Here is a 14,986-nt window from a genome sequence, read left to right as displayed (position 1 = left end):
TAATAATAATAAAGTTGTTAGTAGTAAAGACTGTTTATTGAGTGAAAGTGCTGACGTTACATGAATTAAATTAAATCGACGTGTTGCGTTCACGCGTCTGTACACTCATAAGAATATTTGTGATAACAATCATCATCATAGTAATAATAATAATTAATAAAAGAGGACGTGTTCCTATTTACAGTCCCAAAAGTATTTACAAGCCAAACGAAATGAAAAAGTCTTTTTTGTTTGTTTTGTTTTGTTTTTTAGGAGGAGGAGCCGCCTCGCTCGGGCGCGTGCACGACAACGAGCGCGTGCTTGTGAAGGAGGCCGTTGAGGTGGGGCGGGTCGTGGTGGTGCTGGGGGGCGTGGTCAGGGTCCAAAGGTTTGTCGTAGTCGTTGTCGTCTTCGTCATCTTCCAAGTCCGTGCTGACCTTTAACCTTTCCGTCTGCGAGTCGTGCTTCTGCTTGGCGGAGGCCATCTCGGCCGCGTGCTTCTTCCGCCATTTTGTGCGACGGTTCTGGAACCACACCTGGCCAGCGCGTGCGCGCGCCCAAACACACACACACACACGCGCACGCAGGCAAAAGATATAATAAAAACATTTGTGTGTGTATATATATATATGAAAGACGCCATGTTTCTAGTGAATAACGACGTCATAAAATCAGGTGTGTGTGTAATTGACACGATCACACAAATCAGGAATTATTGCTATTTTTATTATTATGTTAGTATTAGTATGGATGGATATTATTACCATCATCATTAAATATATATGTATATATATATATATATATATATATATATACATATAATAATTATTATTTGGACTGTCGTGCTACCACAATATCAAAATCTGCCGAACACGTGCCGCTCTGATGCATTCGTATACAATCCTAATAATAACCATAATTTTCAAGCGATTTTATTTGGACATTCCTAATGTGTGAACTTTGCAGGTTCGACATGCACCATGACACGCAAATTATTATTATTATTATTGTTTTTTTGCGTGCTTACCTTGACCTGGCTCTCGGTCATCCCCAGAGAAAAAGCAAGTCTCGCTCGTTCGGGTCCCGCCAAATATTTGGTTTGTTCAAAAGTTTTTTCCAGAGCGAAAATTTGCTGTCCGGAGAAAGTTGGTCGCGTGTGTTTGCGCTTTCCGTCTTTGCCTTCCACCATCACGCAACTCTGCTCTGAAAGGGGGAAAAAAAAGGAAACAGAAAGCAGTTGATAAAACACACACGCAGGACGCAAATATCGATCATCATCATCCGGAATGAAATATTGTCTCAACGACATAATTATGAAGAGTGACTATTTTTAGCAGCTTTATCAATTACAAACTTTTGATGACGAATTGAACACAACACATTATAAATTCTTCATATTTGCAAAAACGTCTCCTTGTACTACATCGTTTGATCATATATATTTTTTTCTTATTATTTTGTCCTCCAACAACACAAACATTGAAAGAGCTTTTTAATAAACCTCCGTTATGATTATGATTCATTAAGATGTTAACATTCTCGGTTTCTTCTTTGTTTTTGCTCGTCCAGCACAAACTTCTGCTCGGAAACATTTATTTTATTATCAACAGCAAATTACGTTGAACATTATCATCATTATTATTGTTATAATTATTACTATGTTATTATTATTACTATGTTATTATTATAATTATTGCCATTGTTATTATTAACAGCCTTTCTCAAACAAACAACAAATCACAATTAATAACGATGAAAAAAACGACTTTTGCTATTTACAATCGTCTCCGTCATTTGATTATGAAACGAATTATTATTGATCGTCAGCAGTAACATTTTAAGTAGCATTTTGATATTTATCATCACTTTCATTTTCTCCCTCCAACAACAAACAGACGCTCCTTCAAACACAAATCGAATTGTTGTGCTTTTTTTTGAAAGCATAAAAAAATAGCGTGAAAAGATTTTCCATCTTCATCATAATAATGATGAAAATAAATAAAGATCATTTTTGTCCATACAATTATTTGGTGACTAACTTCGTCATCAGTAACTTTTGTTGTTCATCATTTGCTTAAAAAAGAAGAAAATGTGTAGATTGAATTTCGTCTGAAATGATTCAAACGAGCGTAAAAAATATGTTGAAAACATTTTCCTCATCAGAACAAGTCTATATTCATCCTAATAATCCTAATAACAAGAATTGAGAGTGAAGACTTACGAGGCGAGCACGCGAAGCGCGCGTCCCTCCAGTGTGCACCCTGCATGACCCCCGGCCAGAAGATGGGGGTCCTGCCGGGCAGCTCGCTCAGGGGCTTCATCGGGTACCGGACCATCGCGGCGGCTGCGGCGGCGGCGGCGGCGGCGGCGGCGGCCGCGGGTGAGAAGTAGAGTCCGGCCGAGGGCGGCGCTGGCGGCGGCGGCGGCGGCGGCGGCTGCGGCGGCGGCGGGCTCAGGCTGCCGAAGCGCGGCTGCAGGGCGCTCAGGACCCCCAGGGAGGCCGAGGACGGGGCCGCGCGCGGCCGGTTGAGGATGTCGTTGATGCCGTGCGGCGTCGCCGACGAGCACAGCTGCGGCGAGCCCAGGCCGGACGACTTGAGGCCCGGCGACGGCGACGCCGCCGCGGCCGCCGACGCCGCCATGCCGCCCGGGTTGGGCGAGCTGGTGGCCGGGGACGCGCACGACGAGGCGGCGGCGGCGGCCCCGGCGGACGCCAGCGGGTAGGCCGGGTACTGCATGGACTGCGACTGGCAGCGGGAACGGGGCCGGGGTTCATGGGGGCTGTGCACGTCGGCCGCCATGCTGTGCAGGGCCGCCAGTGGGGGGGTGAGGCGAGGAGGCGAGAATCCGCCCAGGCGGCACGAGGCGTCCTGCATCCCGGGAGCCGCCGCGAACATGGCGCGCTCGCTCCCTACGGCTGCAGCCTGCAGCGCCGACGACGGGGGCAAAGTCTGCCCGCGCCCCGGCCCGCCGCGCGAGCGACCGCCAAGGCTGGGGCTGGGGCTGGGGGAGGGCAGGGCTGGAGGGGGGGTCGTGTTGGGTTGGGGGTGGGGGGCGGCTGGAGGAGCAAGACGACCAAGGAGAGGAGATGAGGCCTCCTTCAACAAGTTGCCAAAGTGACGTCCAGCTGGATCCAATTGTGCGCGGGGGAGGGAGGCGGGAGGGGGGACTCCTCCGCGCTGATTGGGCCGTCTCAAAGTGACGTCACGGCATACAAATCAGCATCGTTATCGCGATCAACATTCAAAGTCATTAAGCAGACAAGCGGAAACTCATGACTGCAGGACGGGACACTTTCAAAAGAGAATTCCAAACATTCCTTCACAATAAGTCACAAAAGTCATCACGTCATGAATTTCCTTCACGATTCAAAAGTCATCGACTCAACGCCGGGCCTTCATGCAGCCATGTCTGAGGTCTCCCTCATCGTATCAGGCTTCATGCGGCGCTTGCTCGGTTCAATCACCCGTGTTGGCTGAGGGGGACATGGAAAGCAGGCTGGATCGTTTACAACACACACACATCAAAGTCATTAAGACTGCGCAGGACACATTTCCTTCAAAATAAAAGCAAATCTTTGTCGAGCCCAGAAGTGGGCCTCGAGGGCCGGAGTCGTGCAGGTTTTGCATGTTGCCCTTCTCCAACACAGATGATATATGATCAGCTCATCAGCAAGTTCTGCATAAGCCTGATCACGAGCCTGTTGATTGGAATCAGCTTGTGTCGGAAGAGGGAAACCTCCAAAACCTCCACCTCTGCTCCAGGGCATGTTTCTTTCAGTAAAACAAAACGTAAAAGTGAGTTACCTCAGAATTAAAACATCAAAATAAAAGTCATTATGGGATGGGTGTTCCCCTTCAGAATAAAAGTCAAGAAGTCGTCGTAGGACGTACTTCTTTCAAACACAAGACATCGCAGAACGTGTTTCTTTCAAATACAAGTCATGACAAAGCAGACTTCCCTTCAAACTAAAAGCCTTCAAGTCGATGCAAGACCTACTTCCTTCAAAGTAAAAGTCATTCCACTGTCGATGTTGGACGATGCGCGCGTTTAACAAGTTCGCGAGGAACGCAAACCTTTCGCTCTTCTCACACTTCGTCGTCGTTGTCAATTCGCGGTACGGTGGCGCCGCCTCGTGGCCACATGGCGTCGCTGCACCTTCCCAAGCATCCCAAATTTTCCTTCGACGGTGAGCGATCATTCACTTTTCGCAACCTTGTTTTTGGGTGCAATTACTTACTTTGAACAGTAATGTAGCGATTTCACAACATCAAGGTTTGCACGTTGAGAGTCATGTGAGAAAATGACTTTTCAAGCCATTACAAGACGACAGACCCTATGAATCAAAGTCGTTAGACTTTCCTTCACAATAAAAGGCATCATCAAGTCATTGTAGGACACATTTTCTTTTTGCATCTCATCAAGTCGCTACATTACAACTTGCCTTCAAAATAAAAGTCATCTGGTGATTATAGGATGATTTTGTTTGAAAGAAAAAGGCATCGAGTCATTTTGGGAGCAAAACAAAAACTAGTCAACAAGTTACTTCAAAATAAAAGTCAAGTCACTTTAGGATGATTTTCCTTCCCACTAAAAGGCATCAAGTCAAAGCAAAATACTTCCTGTTTTGACTTGATGCTTTCTGTTCTCACATCAACACAAAAAAATAAGAAGAAATAAAAGTCACAACAGGAAGTTTTGGCTTCATGTAAAAAGTCAGTCGTTGCAAATCGCTTCTTTGATGTCCTTTCAACTGTAATCAAAACAAGAAACGCTTCCTTCAAAATAAATCAGTCTAGACACGACAAGCTTCCTTCACAATAAAAGTCTTCACACTGCAAGTGCTACGAATTACGTACACATACGAAACCTGAGTTTGCTTTTTTTAAAATTCACATCAATCCAATATTTTCACTTGTTGATCGCCGCTTATCCATCGTCATCATTGAGCAGCCTTTCAAAATAAGAGGAAACTGTCGATTCGCAACTTGTTTTTTAAAATGCATGAACTTTGTGTGGGTTGATTCTCTGCAAGTTTGACTACTTTGAGAATCCAAAGCACGCGTGACGACGTCACCACACGGCAGGAAGGTCAGCACACGCCATTTGGGGGCGTGGCTTCACGCCAGCTCGCTTTCGGTCTCACGCGACCACCGACAAAAAATGGACGTGCACAGCAAGAAATTGGTGTCAAGATGGTTTTGATTTATTGCAAGTTACTCGCGTGACATCAACTTCTGCTTCTTCAGCTTCTTCTGGGAAACCTGCGCACGCACGCACACACACAAAACACACGCGTGTTAACACGGCAGCGGCCATCGTGACATCATCACAAAATGGTCGCCGAGGTGTTGCTCAGAACTTTCCAGTGTTTTCATTGGTAGATCAAAGGTGTCCTAAGTAGTCGTCATGGCAACACAACAGCGACAACGTGACTTACATTTGAGAGGAAAAACATCAAGTCATAAAAAAAAATTTGAATAATAAAATCAGATTGTCACGTGTGCCTTTAAGGGGCGCGGCCTCCTGAGTGACATGAGTGGCCTTGGTTTTGGTTGTTGTTTGACGTTAGCATTAGCACGCGCTCATTGCAAGTGTTTTCTGGTCTCAAAAAGTGCTTTCAGGCCACATCAAGTCCAAAAACTGCTAAAGTGTACGAAAGTCCTCTTTTTTGTCTTCCCAAAGTTGCTCTTAAGGACGCACGCGTCTCCAAGGGGGCGCGTCTCACCTTCTTCTTTTGCGCCACCTCCTCCTCGGGCTTGGGGACGATCTGCTCCTTCTCGGTGAGGATCATCTCGATGTGGCACGGCGAGCTCATGTAGGGGTTGATGCGTCCGTGGGCGCGGTACGTGCGCCGGCGCATCTTGGGCGCCTTGTTGACCTGGATGTGCTCGATCACCAGCGAGTCCACGTCCAGGCCCTGAAGGACGACAAATACGCCAAAATGAGGGACGCGCCACCATGGAGGAAAAAGGCATCTCACGTCCAACGCCGACTCGAATACGCGAATCCCTCGCTAGAACGCACGGCACCTTTTTTGGGGTGCAATTTTTCCTCTTCTCTATCCTTTTTTTTTTTTTTACAGTATTTTAGAACATTTGTAAAAGTTTGAACGTTGAGCGTAATGTGAGAAAATGTAGAAAGTGTGGTGAGGGTTTTTGGAGCCTTAACGTGCATCATAAATGTCAAACAAAGCTAAATTCTTTGCATTTTTTTTTGAACCCAAGCGCAAAACGAGGAAACGGCAACGAGCAGGGTGACGGTTGGGCCGTTGCCACGGCAACCCACCTTGAGCTCAGCGTTGCTCTCGGCGTTCTTGAGCATGTGCAGCAGAAACTCGGCGCTCTTTTTGGGCCATCGGCCCTGAGTCCAGTTGAACTGTTTGGCCTGAAGGAGGACAAAAAAAAAGATGAAATACATTTTTAAAAGCCGGCAAGATTCGGACACTTCGTCGGCAGCCGCTCAGACCATAGTTTCGTTTCATGGTGAATCCAAAGGTGTCCTAAGAAGGTCATCACAGCGGCCGCCATCGCTCGCTCGCCCCTCCCTCCTCCTCTCACTCACCTGAGCGCACCTGCCCACGCCGCCGTTGTAGCGCCGGAAGGGGACGCACTGGTGCTTGACCACGACGTCGCGCAGGTACTTGTTGGCCTTGCGGATGTGCATCCCTTTGATGGCCTGGGCCGTCTCGCGCGTGTTCTGAAACGTGTAACGAGACTTTCACAACTTTTGCGAGACAAAAAACTAAGCGACATCCGTTGCGGGACATACGAACACAAGGACTGCGTTCAAAGAAATACAAACTACGCGTCGACTCCCACCGCCAACTCACAACGGTTGCGAGTACGCAACCTTGTCAAGGCTCGACAAACGCTATTGCAGTTTGCGGGGCAAAATTCTGGAGAATTTTAAGGACCACACCCGAATACTGACATTCTCAAGAGGTGCAGCCCGACTGAAAAATGGTCAATAAACAGAAGTCAGGGGGGAAATGCTGTTGCAATTCTAAATGAAAAGGAATCAGATTAGTCGATTAATCGGTTGTAAAAATATTCAATCCGCACTAATGAAGTGAATGTCGGGACGCACCTTGAAGTGGACTCGCAGGTTGGAGCCTCTCGACTTGCATGCTAGGAGACAAAAGTTGCCGTGAGCAAAAAGCTTGTTTTTTTCTTTTCATCTTCTTTTTTGGTTTTTGGGAGACGCTCAGTCGTCACAGTTGTTTTCATGGGAATCCAAAGGTGTCCTAAGTAGTCATCATCGCGTCGCCGCCGCTACAATTTACGAGCACACCAAAAATGCAGTCTGCAAATACTCACACTTAGTTGGGTTCTCGGGGTCCAGAGAGTAGCGGACCATTTTCACACTTCTGGAAAAAAGAAAAAAACGGTCAAACACTTCCGCGGTCGCAACGCCGGTGAACTACATTTAGTGTCTTTACAAACGTTTCAGCACATCGCCAGAGTTGTTGACTACCAAAAGACGACAACCTTCATTTCCTAACACGTGCAAGAAGGTTCAATGAAACGTTCATCTGTTAGCGTGGACGAAATCACTCCAATGCGGATCCAGCCAACATGGCGGACCATGACGAAACGTTAACGTTAAAGGCAACATTCCGACATTTCGAACAAACTTGTCACACCAACTCGTGTAATGGCGTGTTGCGGACAAACCGAGATGCTTTACAAAGTAGGATGTAGCAAATTTTCAGAAGATTACAGTTGGATTGCGCGGCTGCTCGTCGACTTGTCGTCCTTACCCAAGAGGCCGCAACGGGAAGAGGAAGAGGCGAGAACACCGCGCGAGACTTGTGCGCCACTTTGATATCAGCGCACCCTGGTGGCCGGAGGACAGCACAACTTCGACTTTGACGACCTCCGTCCTGTTTACCGTCGAATGTTTCATCATCTCGTTGGATCAAATCATGCGCACGCAAGACATTGCTTGTTTTAAAATAGGATACATCTTGTTATCTTTGCGCTAATAATGTTCCCAAAACAAGACATGCGATATTTGACAGTGGCGAGCAGTCACTATTATCAGATGCACTCACTGGCCTACATTTACAAGCTACTTTCTACATTTTGTTGCAAGAAATTGTATTTTTATTCCCAGCAGCCCATTTGCTACTTTTGATGGCGCTGCTCGAGAACAAACTTTTTCCACTGAAGGCCTCAGACAGGAGAATGAAAAGGAGGGCCAGTTCCTTCCCAAAACATGTTCAATTTCATACACGTGAAGGTGAAAATAGGCCACACCCCGAAAACAACCTTTGACCTGTGATTTGGGTAACGCGGCCAACACATCCATGAAGTTGCAGCAACGCAACCAGTGCTGGTTATTGTGTATCGCTGGGCTGGGTCAACGGGCGTGACCGTCACTTTGTTGTTGTCTCAAAAGCAAAAAGTGCTCTGGAATCATTAAGGACAATTATTGCATTCATTTTTTTAATCCCATTTTCCCGCCGAAATGTGACGTGAATGTCAACAAAATAGATCATTTTCAACACATTGAATTCCATGTGGTGTCGTCGTACTCGTCAAAATGTCAGCTTGGTTTGATTTTAAAAAGTGTCATATCTTATATGTCACTTTTCCATCTATTCTTTTTGTTAAAAATAAAAATAGCAAATTTCTTTCAATGTTAAAAAAGTAACTTAAAAGTTGTGTTTTTCCCCAAAAGATTCTTGTACAATTTTAAATTACGCTAAAAGATTTTTGTTTTATGAAAAATGTTCAGTCAATGAAAAGTTTCCAAGTTGAACAAAGTTGAGTTTGCGTCCTGCGCTGGATGCGGCGGTTTGTCTCACCTGCAGCTCTTGCTTCGGTTCAAGTCCTTCCTGCTCCCAAAAAGAAGCGCATTTGTTGTCTTTATTTGGAGTAAAACGGCTTCCGGAAGTTGTGTGTGGAAAAAAGGTCAACATTTGAGTCAGCTGGTGGTGATTGAGTGTTTTATTCACGCACTTGTCTTCTCCCGGTGTAGAAAAATAAAGGTTTTATTTACATGAAAAAGACGAGTCGCACACTGATGATGTCATCACCAGTTTATGCCACATGCACTCGGACACACAAAATGTAATTATTGCAACTTTGCTCATCTTTGGACACAAAATGTGATTGATTGGTGGACGGATGAAGTGAAGAAACCGTTTTCAGCAGCTCGACAGCGGCCGTCGTCGCGTTCCTGAGAAAGTCCGTCCAAGTGGACCAAAAACCTGGAAAAAGAAACAAGGAAGAAAATGAGCCGACGCGGACGATCACATTCGAGCACAGTTGAGACGCATCACGAACAAATATGTTCCTGACAAACAGAATGGCGGCGCCGGCGGCGCGTTTGGAAATCATCTGCCAGTGAGCGCAAACACAATTTTGTTTTTAAAAAATTCTTCAATTTTAGGTGTTACGTTTTTTTTAGCAATGTTAATGAATGTTAGTGAACACTAACACACATTGGCTTCGTATTTTATTTATTTGAATTTTTCAAACATATTTTTTCTTCTATTTTTTAAATAAAAATGACAAAATAAATTTGATCTTATTTTTCTTTGTTATGTTTGCTGTGTTAAAATGAAGTTAGCCATGATAGGGAACATGTTAGCAGTTTTACAATTTCTTTTTTATTTGTTCTTTTTTTGACATTTAAAAAAAAAGTTTTACATTTTAAAAATAATGTTTTTAAATGCATTTTTATTGATCCTATTTACATTTTAATGGTAGAAAGACTATTAAGCACGTTTATTAGCTATGCTAATGAAAATGCTAACAACAACGTTGTTAGCATGTGCTACCAAACATTAGAAATGCTAGAGAACATGAAAACATGCTAGTTGTTTTTTTCTAGTATCTATTATTTTTGTTGTTGAATTCTTTTTGTTTACTGTATTATCTTTTGTATACTTTTATCACTTATTTTTTATTGTTTTATATTTTATGTATTACATTTTTTAAGGAAAACAAGTAAAAAAAAAAAGATTATTAATAATGTTTAATAATTATTATTTTTTTAAAAATAATTCCTTTATTTATTAGAATTTTTTGATTGGCTGTTAATATGATGTTAGCCATGCTAGTGAACATGTTGCTAACATTGCTAATGGCTAGTATTGTTAGGTACCAGCTAATGCTACTAGCATCAGTAGCAGCTAGCGTCACAATCCAAGAGCGAATGCCGCTAACATCGCTAACGGCTAGCATGGTCAGGCAAGGTTGTGCTCACTTGGGCGGGCGGGGTCACTTTGGGCCAATCGGGGCGGGCGTGGGCGTGGATGGGGGCGTGTCCGTTGGCGTGGGCGGGTAGACCAAAGCCACGTCAACTTGCTCGGAAGAATTCTTGGGGCACGTCAGCTCGCTCACGCCGTCGGGACGTCGCTGGGACAGAAGCTCTCCTGAAAGCACACGTGCTCGTTCACTGCCATTGACGACTAGAAACGGCAAAAATTCATTTGAAATATTTCTATTATTCTATCATTTCCCCCCCACTTTTGTTAACAAGAGTATGAAAACCTAAAAATGTTTTTATTGTACATTTAGAACAGATTTCAAATTGGAATAATTGTGAGTTCACTAGTGATGTCATGCGATTCATTACGATGACAAATTTTAATTTGAATTTGAATTAATTCCGAATTTTTCATAATCTTTTCTTTTTTTGAAGTGTTTTTTCTGCAAGCGTGTGCACACGTCTGCCAATTTGTGCAAATTTGTGTATTTCTGCCTGTGTATTTTTGTGTACGTGCGTGTGCTGACACGATCAGCATGACTGACCTGGCGTGACCCCCCCACGGCCCTTACAGTGGGCGGGGCCAGGGCCGCCACGTGAGCCGCATCGCAACACGTTAAATCCGAGGCGGCGCATGTGTGCGCGCACGTGCGTGCCACGCAAATCCCGTGTGTGTGCGTGGGATCGAGACACGTTCCCGTAACAGGATTGACTTGCCGTCAGTGACACGCGGCGACCATTTTTGTTTTCATTCACGCCTTAGCTGACGTTGACAGCGGCTGAAATCAACAAATCTGAAACCAATCACGATCACATTCAAAGCCGTTAAATGGCGTCCGTGCACATCTGGCAACATCAAATGAAGTTCAGCTGCTTCATTATGGAAAACATAAGAATCCTAATTATTTTGGTCAGAATTTAAATCACGATTATTCAAACGATTATTTTTTGATATAAAACAAGGATGTGTTTAAACATTTAAAAATATTAAGACAAATAAGAGGATTTGAAACGCTATAATTATGTATTTTGATTAAATGCACACAATTGTTTTTTTGGTAATGATAGAACGATACCGATTATTTGTCGTCAAGGAGACCGATAAGCAATATTTCAAGCCGATATTCATTTGCAGTAAAAGAGAAAATACTGTCAAACAAGATTCCGATTCAGACGCATAAAAAGGCCGATATTTGTCAAAATGCCAAACATCGGCACCGATGATCGGCCGCTCCCTATTTTTGATCCGTCATGTGGAAAAAGAAACGGAGATTTTGCAAATCTTTTCAGGTTTTATGACCCCGAAAGATTTTCGTGAACGAGTTTGTCTTCATTATTGACAAAATGGCCTCATCAGCGACAATCGCAGCGGTTGTTATCTTACCGGCAAAGGCGTGCGGGCTGTCCGAGCCGCTTCGCAGGCACTTGGCGCACATGACGTGTTTGTGGTAGTGCAGACCGGGCCAGTCGTCCAGGAGGGCGTCCAGCTCGCGCAGCAGCGGCGTGACGGCCTGCCACGCCGTCCAGATGTTGGGCAGCGCCGCGCGGCTGCCGACCGCCAGCGTGCCGGCCCGCTGGCTGATGACCACCGGCACTTTCCCGCGGTACGCCAAGATGCGGCGCCGGCCGTCCGAGCGGCGGGCCACGTGGCCGTCGATTCGCGCGGCCAAGCGGGCGAAGAGTCCGGGCGGGAATAGGAAGGGGAAACTGTACCGGATCTGCAGCTGCTCTGCTGAGAAAGGCGGGCACGGCGCCGGCGGGCACGACGCCGGCGGGCACGACGCCGGCGGACACGACGCCGGCGCCCGGCCCACGCTGGCTTCCGTCTCCGAGATCCCGTTGAGTTCCAAACCGCCGTCGGCTTCCGGCTCCTCCGCGCCGACGTGTCCGGGAAACTTGTACCAGAGCTCGGCGTGGCCTTGGACGGGCCGACCTGCGCGCGGTTTGTTGACGCAGTAGCAGACGCCCATCTTGTCCAGGAGCTCCAGGATCATGTCCACGTCGCGCTGGGTCTGGACGAGGGGCCGCAGCATGTGCAGGATGGCGCCGGACGGCAGGAGGCCGCGGCTACGGAAACCTTCCAGGTGATGCTGCAGCTGGGCCGGCGTGAGGTTCTGGCCTTCGCCGCCGGACGGCGCCGGCGGTCGGAAGAAGACGTTGAGGATGGCGAGGAAGCGCGGCGGGTTGTGAAAGACGTAGTCCTTGAGTGCGGGGCTGTCCTCCAAGTGCAGCAGCGTCCCGCTTCGGTGCAGGTAGGACAAGGCGCTTTGCAGACGCTGGTCCGTCAGCCCCGCCTGCCGGCCCAGGCGGGCCCAGTCCCAGCGGGTCAACCACAGTCCTTCCGACTTGAGCTGCAGCTCCTCCAGCGTGCGCCAGGACCTGGGCCGCACCCGGCACAGGTCGGGGAAGATGCCGGGGTGCCGGCCCACGGACGCCAGTTTCTCCCTGAGGCGCCGGATGCCCGCCGGGTGGGTCCCGACGCAGCTGACGCTCAGCAACGGGGACAGAATCTGCAGGCGGCGATCCAGAAGAAAGCGCAGTCGATCCTTCTTCCGCCGCAGGTTGTGGTCGGAGACGGCGTAGAAGGGTTCGTGCGGACGTGACGAGCGCGCCGCCTCGCCCCGCTGCAACGCCTGCTCCACCTTCAGCGCCAAGCGGCTGAGAACCAGGACGTCCCCGGCCTGCTGCAGGCCCACCTGCCGATGCACGTCCAGCTTCTTCTCCATGAGCTCCGCCTCCCCGCACAGGTCGGCGTGCGTGCCCACCAGCAGCACCACGGCGCGGGGCACCTTGGCGCCGAGCAGGTGCAGGAAGTAGCCCACGTGGGCGTAGAAGTGGCACGGGGCGTACGCCCGGAGGTTGACGGTCAGGACGTAGAGCGCCGACGGGCACAAGAAGAAGGGCTTGACGAGGTCCAGCTGCGGCGTCCCGGGCAGGTCATACAGCAGGAAGGCGGGGCCGCCCTCCGCCGTCCACACGCCCATTTGGATCCCTTGGCTCGCGTGGACGTCGTGACTGCGGCTCAGCAGGCTCTGCCGCAGTCGCGTCTTGCCGGCGTTCTCCAGTCCAATCAGGACCAGCTTGAGTCTGGGCCCGACTTTGAGCGGCGCGTGGGCCGAGTCCCGCTGGTAGGCGGCGATGTGCGGGATGCCCTTCATGCACACCTCGTACGGCGGCTGCACCAGCGGGTTGCCCTTCACCTTCCAGATGTTGACCTTGGCCAGCTTTCCAAAGTGGTCGGGCAGGACGGCGATCTGGTTCCCCTGGAGGACCAGCTCCTCCAGCTCCACCAGCTCCACCAGCGAGTCCGGCAGGTACGTGATGTCGTTGTTGTCCAGCCAGAGATTGGCCAGGTTCCGCAGGCGGCCCATTTCCCCAGGAACCCGAGTCAGCCGGTTCCTGCTCAGGTAGAGTTCCTCCAACCCCGAAATGTCCAGGAGAGCCTCCGGGAAGTCCGTCAGCCGGTTGGAAGACAAGTTGAGCATTTTGAGGGCTCGCAGGCGGCCAAAAGCGTGCGGCAGCGCGGCCAGCTGGTTCCCGTCCAGCATCAGGCTCTCCAGGTGGCGCAGGTGGCAGAAGGTGTCGGGTACGAAGCTCAAGCGGAGGTTGCTGAGCCACAAGATCTTGATGCTCTTCAGCTCCGCCACCTCCTCGGGCAGAACCTCAAACTGGTTCCCCGAGCAGTCCAGTTCCTCCAGGTGGGCCAGCGCCAGGATCTGGGGAGGGAAGCGGCCCAGTTTGTTGTGGTCCACGTCCAGGGTGCGAAGCCTGGCCAGGCGGCAGAAGGACGCCGGCACCTCGCGGAGGTCGTTGAAGCTGACGTCCAGCTCCTCCAGCAGCTCCAAAGCGGCGATGCGCTCCGGCAGCTGCTGGATGTTGTTGTGACTCACGCTGAGCTTCTTCAGCGCGCTGAGCCGGCCCAGGCCCTCGGCCACGCCCCTCAGCCGGTTGTGGCTCAGGTCCAACTCCACCAGCTGCCTCAAGTCGAACACGGCGCACGGCACGGTGGCGAAGTGGTTCCTGCGCAGCACCAGCACGCGCAGGTTGTCCAGACCGGACGCCAGGCCTTCGGGCAGCTCGCGCAGGAGGCGGTTGCCCAGGTTCAAGGCCTCCACGTGGCACAGGTCCGCGTCTTTGGGGTAGGGGGGCAGCTGGCGCAGGTCGCTGCGCAGCTTCCTGGAGCGGAGGGCGGCGGCGCGCCACAGCTTCAGCTTGTCCTCCGGGGGGGGCGGCGGCCTCGGCTCCCCCCGCTCCTTGTTGTTCTCATTCGGGGTCCTCATGGCTCGCCCGTCATGTCAGCCGCCTCCGCGCGAGCAGATCTGCTGGCAGCAACGCGAGACGCCTTGACCGGGAAGGAGGCGGGGCTTCATGGCCTGCCAGTCGACGTCGACGCGCTGGCGCTCACGCGACGAAGAAAAGGAAACGAAGAACGACGAAGGCGAGGGGCCGCGGCGGCGTCGACATGGCGGCCGAGACGCGCTCCTCCTCGGAGCCTCCTCTCCTCTCCTCTCCTCTCCTCTCCTCTCCTCTCCTCTCTTCTCTTCTCTTCTCTTCTCTTCTCTTCTCCTCCTGTCCCGTCTCGCTTCCTGCTGCAGCTGCGGAGAAAGTGAGGACGGTGACGTCATCATCCCCGCTCTACTTCCTGTTTACAAATTTGTCTGAGTCTTCATTATTCGCATTTTTTTTTAAATTCCATTTCTTGACGTCGTCCTCGGCAACGTAACACGTAAAAAAAGTGATGTCAACCATATTGATTTCATGTCCTTTACATTCAATTTCAGTTAAG

General features: G+C 49.3%; 3 protein-coding genes and 3 non-coding genes across 9 annotated transcripts; all 6 read right to left on the bottom strand.

The window, feature by feature from the left end:
• Positions 1-20: 20 nt before the first annotated feature.
• On the bottom strand, positions 21-4,291 carry nkx6.1 (NK6 homeobox 1). The gene is made up of 4 exons (XM_077542297.1): positions 3,979-4,291; positions 2,201-3,454; positions 1,007-1,182; positions 21-515 (listed from the first exon to the last, which is right to left on the bottom strand). The coding sequence occupies exons 2-4, from the start codon at positions 2,874-2,876 to the stop codon at positions 249-251; spliced, it is 1,119 nt and encodes a 372-aa protein (XP_077398423.1). The 5' UTR covers positions 2,877-3,454; positions 3,979-4,291; the 3' UTR covers positions 21-248.
• Positions 4,292-5,163: 872 nt separating this feature from the next.
• rpl17 (ribosomal protein L17) lies at positions 5,164-7,905 on the bottom strand. Of its 4 annotated transcripts, none has more exons than XM_077543001.1 (7): positions 7,742-7,905; positions 7,299-7,348; positions 7,069-7,109; positions 6,544-6,678; positions 6,268-6,366; positions 5,708-5,899; positions 5,164-5,243 (listed from the first exon to the last, which is right to left on the bottom strand). In XM_077543001.1, the coding sequence occupies exons 1-7, from the start codon at positions 7,888-7,890 to the stop codon at positions 5,196-5,198; spliced, it is 714 nt and encodes a 237-aa protein (XP_077399127.1). In that variant the 5' UTR covers positions 7,891-7,905; the 3' UTR covers positions 5,164-5,195. The 4 variants fall into 4 exon arrangements, with proteins under 4 accessions (XP_077399127.1, XP_077399128.1, XP_077399129.1 ...); XM_077543002.1 differs by having other exon boundaries at positions 7,702-7,771; XM_077543003.1 differs by lacking the exon at positions 7,742-7,905 and adding an exon at positions 7,656-7,680.
• LOC144034379 (small nucleolar RNA SNORD58) lies at positions 5,330-5,395 on the bottom strand. The gene has a single exon (XR_013288212.1). It is a non-coding gene; the product is annotated as a small nucleolar RNA SNORD58 (small nucleolar RNA).
• On the bottom strand, positions 6,437-6,502 carry LOC144034377 (small nucleolar RNA SNORD58). The gene has a single exon (XR_013288210.1). It is a non-coding gene; the product is annotated as a small nucleolar RNA SNORD58 (small nucleolar RNA).
• On the bottom strand, positions 7,181-7,245 carry LOC144034378 (small nucleolar RNA SNORD58). The gene has a single exon (XR_013288211.1). It is a non-coding gene; the product is annotated as a small nucleolar RNA SNORD58 (small nucleolar RNA).
• A 1,013-nt stretch (positions 7,906-8,918) lies between the features above and the next one.
• Positions 8,919-14,795, bottom strand: mfhas1 (multifunctional ROCO family signaling regulator 1). The gene is made up of 3 exons (XM_077585983.1): positions 11,585-14,795; positions 10,198-10,366; positions 8,919-9,196 (listed from the first exon to the last, which is right to left on the bottom strand). Exons 1-2 carry the CDS (start codon positions 14,478-14,480, stop codon positions 10,212-10,214), a joined length of 3,051 nt encoding a protein of 1,016 aa, XP_077442109.1. The 5' UTR covers positions 14,481-14,795; the 3' UTR covers positions 8,919-9,196; positions 10,198-10,211.
• Between the last annotated feature and the right edge of the window lie 191 nt (positions 14,796-14,986).

Source organism: Vanacampus margaritifer, chromosome 14, assembly GCF_051991255.1.
Source record: "Vanacampus margaritifer isolate UIUO_Vmar chromosome 14, RoL_Vmar_1.0, whole genome shotgun sequence".
Taxonomy (NCBI): Eukaryota; Metazoa; Chordata; class Actinopteri; order Syngnathiformes; family Syngnathidae; genus Vanacampus; species Vanacampus margaritifer.
The sequence above is the reverse complement of the archived record's forward strand: the minus strand, read 5'-3'. Positions and strand labels throughout refer to the sequence as shown.

Bases quoted from the DNA above. Each gene is read 5' to 3' on its own strand.
- rpl17 (XM_077543001.1), bottom strand. From the start codon at position 7,890: ATGATGAAACATTCGACGGTAAACAGGACGGAGGTCGTCAAAGTCGAA. The intron at 7,349-7,741 runs GTAAGGACGACA...TCTTTTTTCCAG, and splicing joins TTCCCGTTGCGGCCTCTTGG to AAGTGTGAAAATGGTCCGCT. The intron at 6,679-7,068 runs GTGCGTCCCGAC...TACACGTTTCAG, and splicing joins ACCTGCGAGTCCACTTCAAG to AACACGCGCGAGACGGCCCA.
- mfhas1 (XM_077585983.1), bottom strand. From the start codon at position 14,480: ATGAGGACCCCGAATGAGAACAACAAGGAGCGGGGGGAGCCGAGGCCG. The intron at 10,367-11,584 runs GTAAGATAACAA...GTGTGCTTTCAG, and splicing joins CAGCCCGCACGCCTTTGCCG to GAGAGCTTCTGTCCCAGCGA.
- nkx6.1 (XM_077542297.1), bottom strand. From the start codon at position 2,876: ATGTTCGCGGCGGCTCCCGGGATGCAGGACGCCTCGTGCCGCCTGGGC. The intron at 1,183-2,200 runs GTAAGTCTTCAC...TCCCCCTTTCAG, and splicing joins GCGCTTCGCGTGCTCGCCTC to AGCAGAGTTGCGTGATGGTG. The intron at 516-1,006 runs GTAAGCACGCAA...CGCGCTGGCCAG, and splicing joins TGACCGAGAGCCAGGTCAAG to GTGTGGTTCCAGAACCGTCG.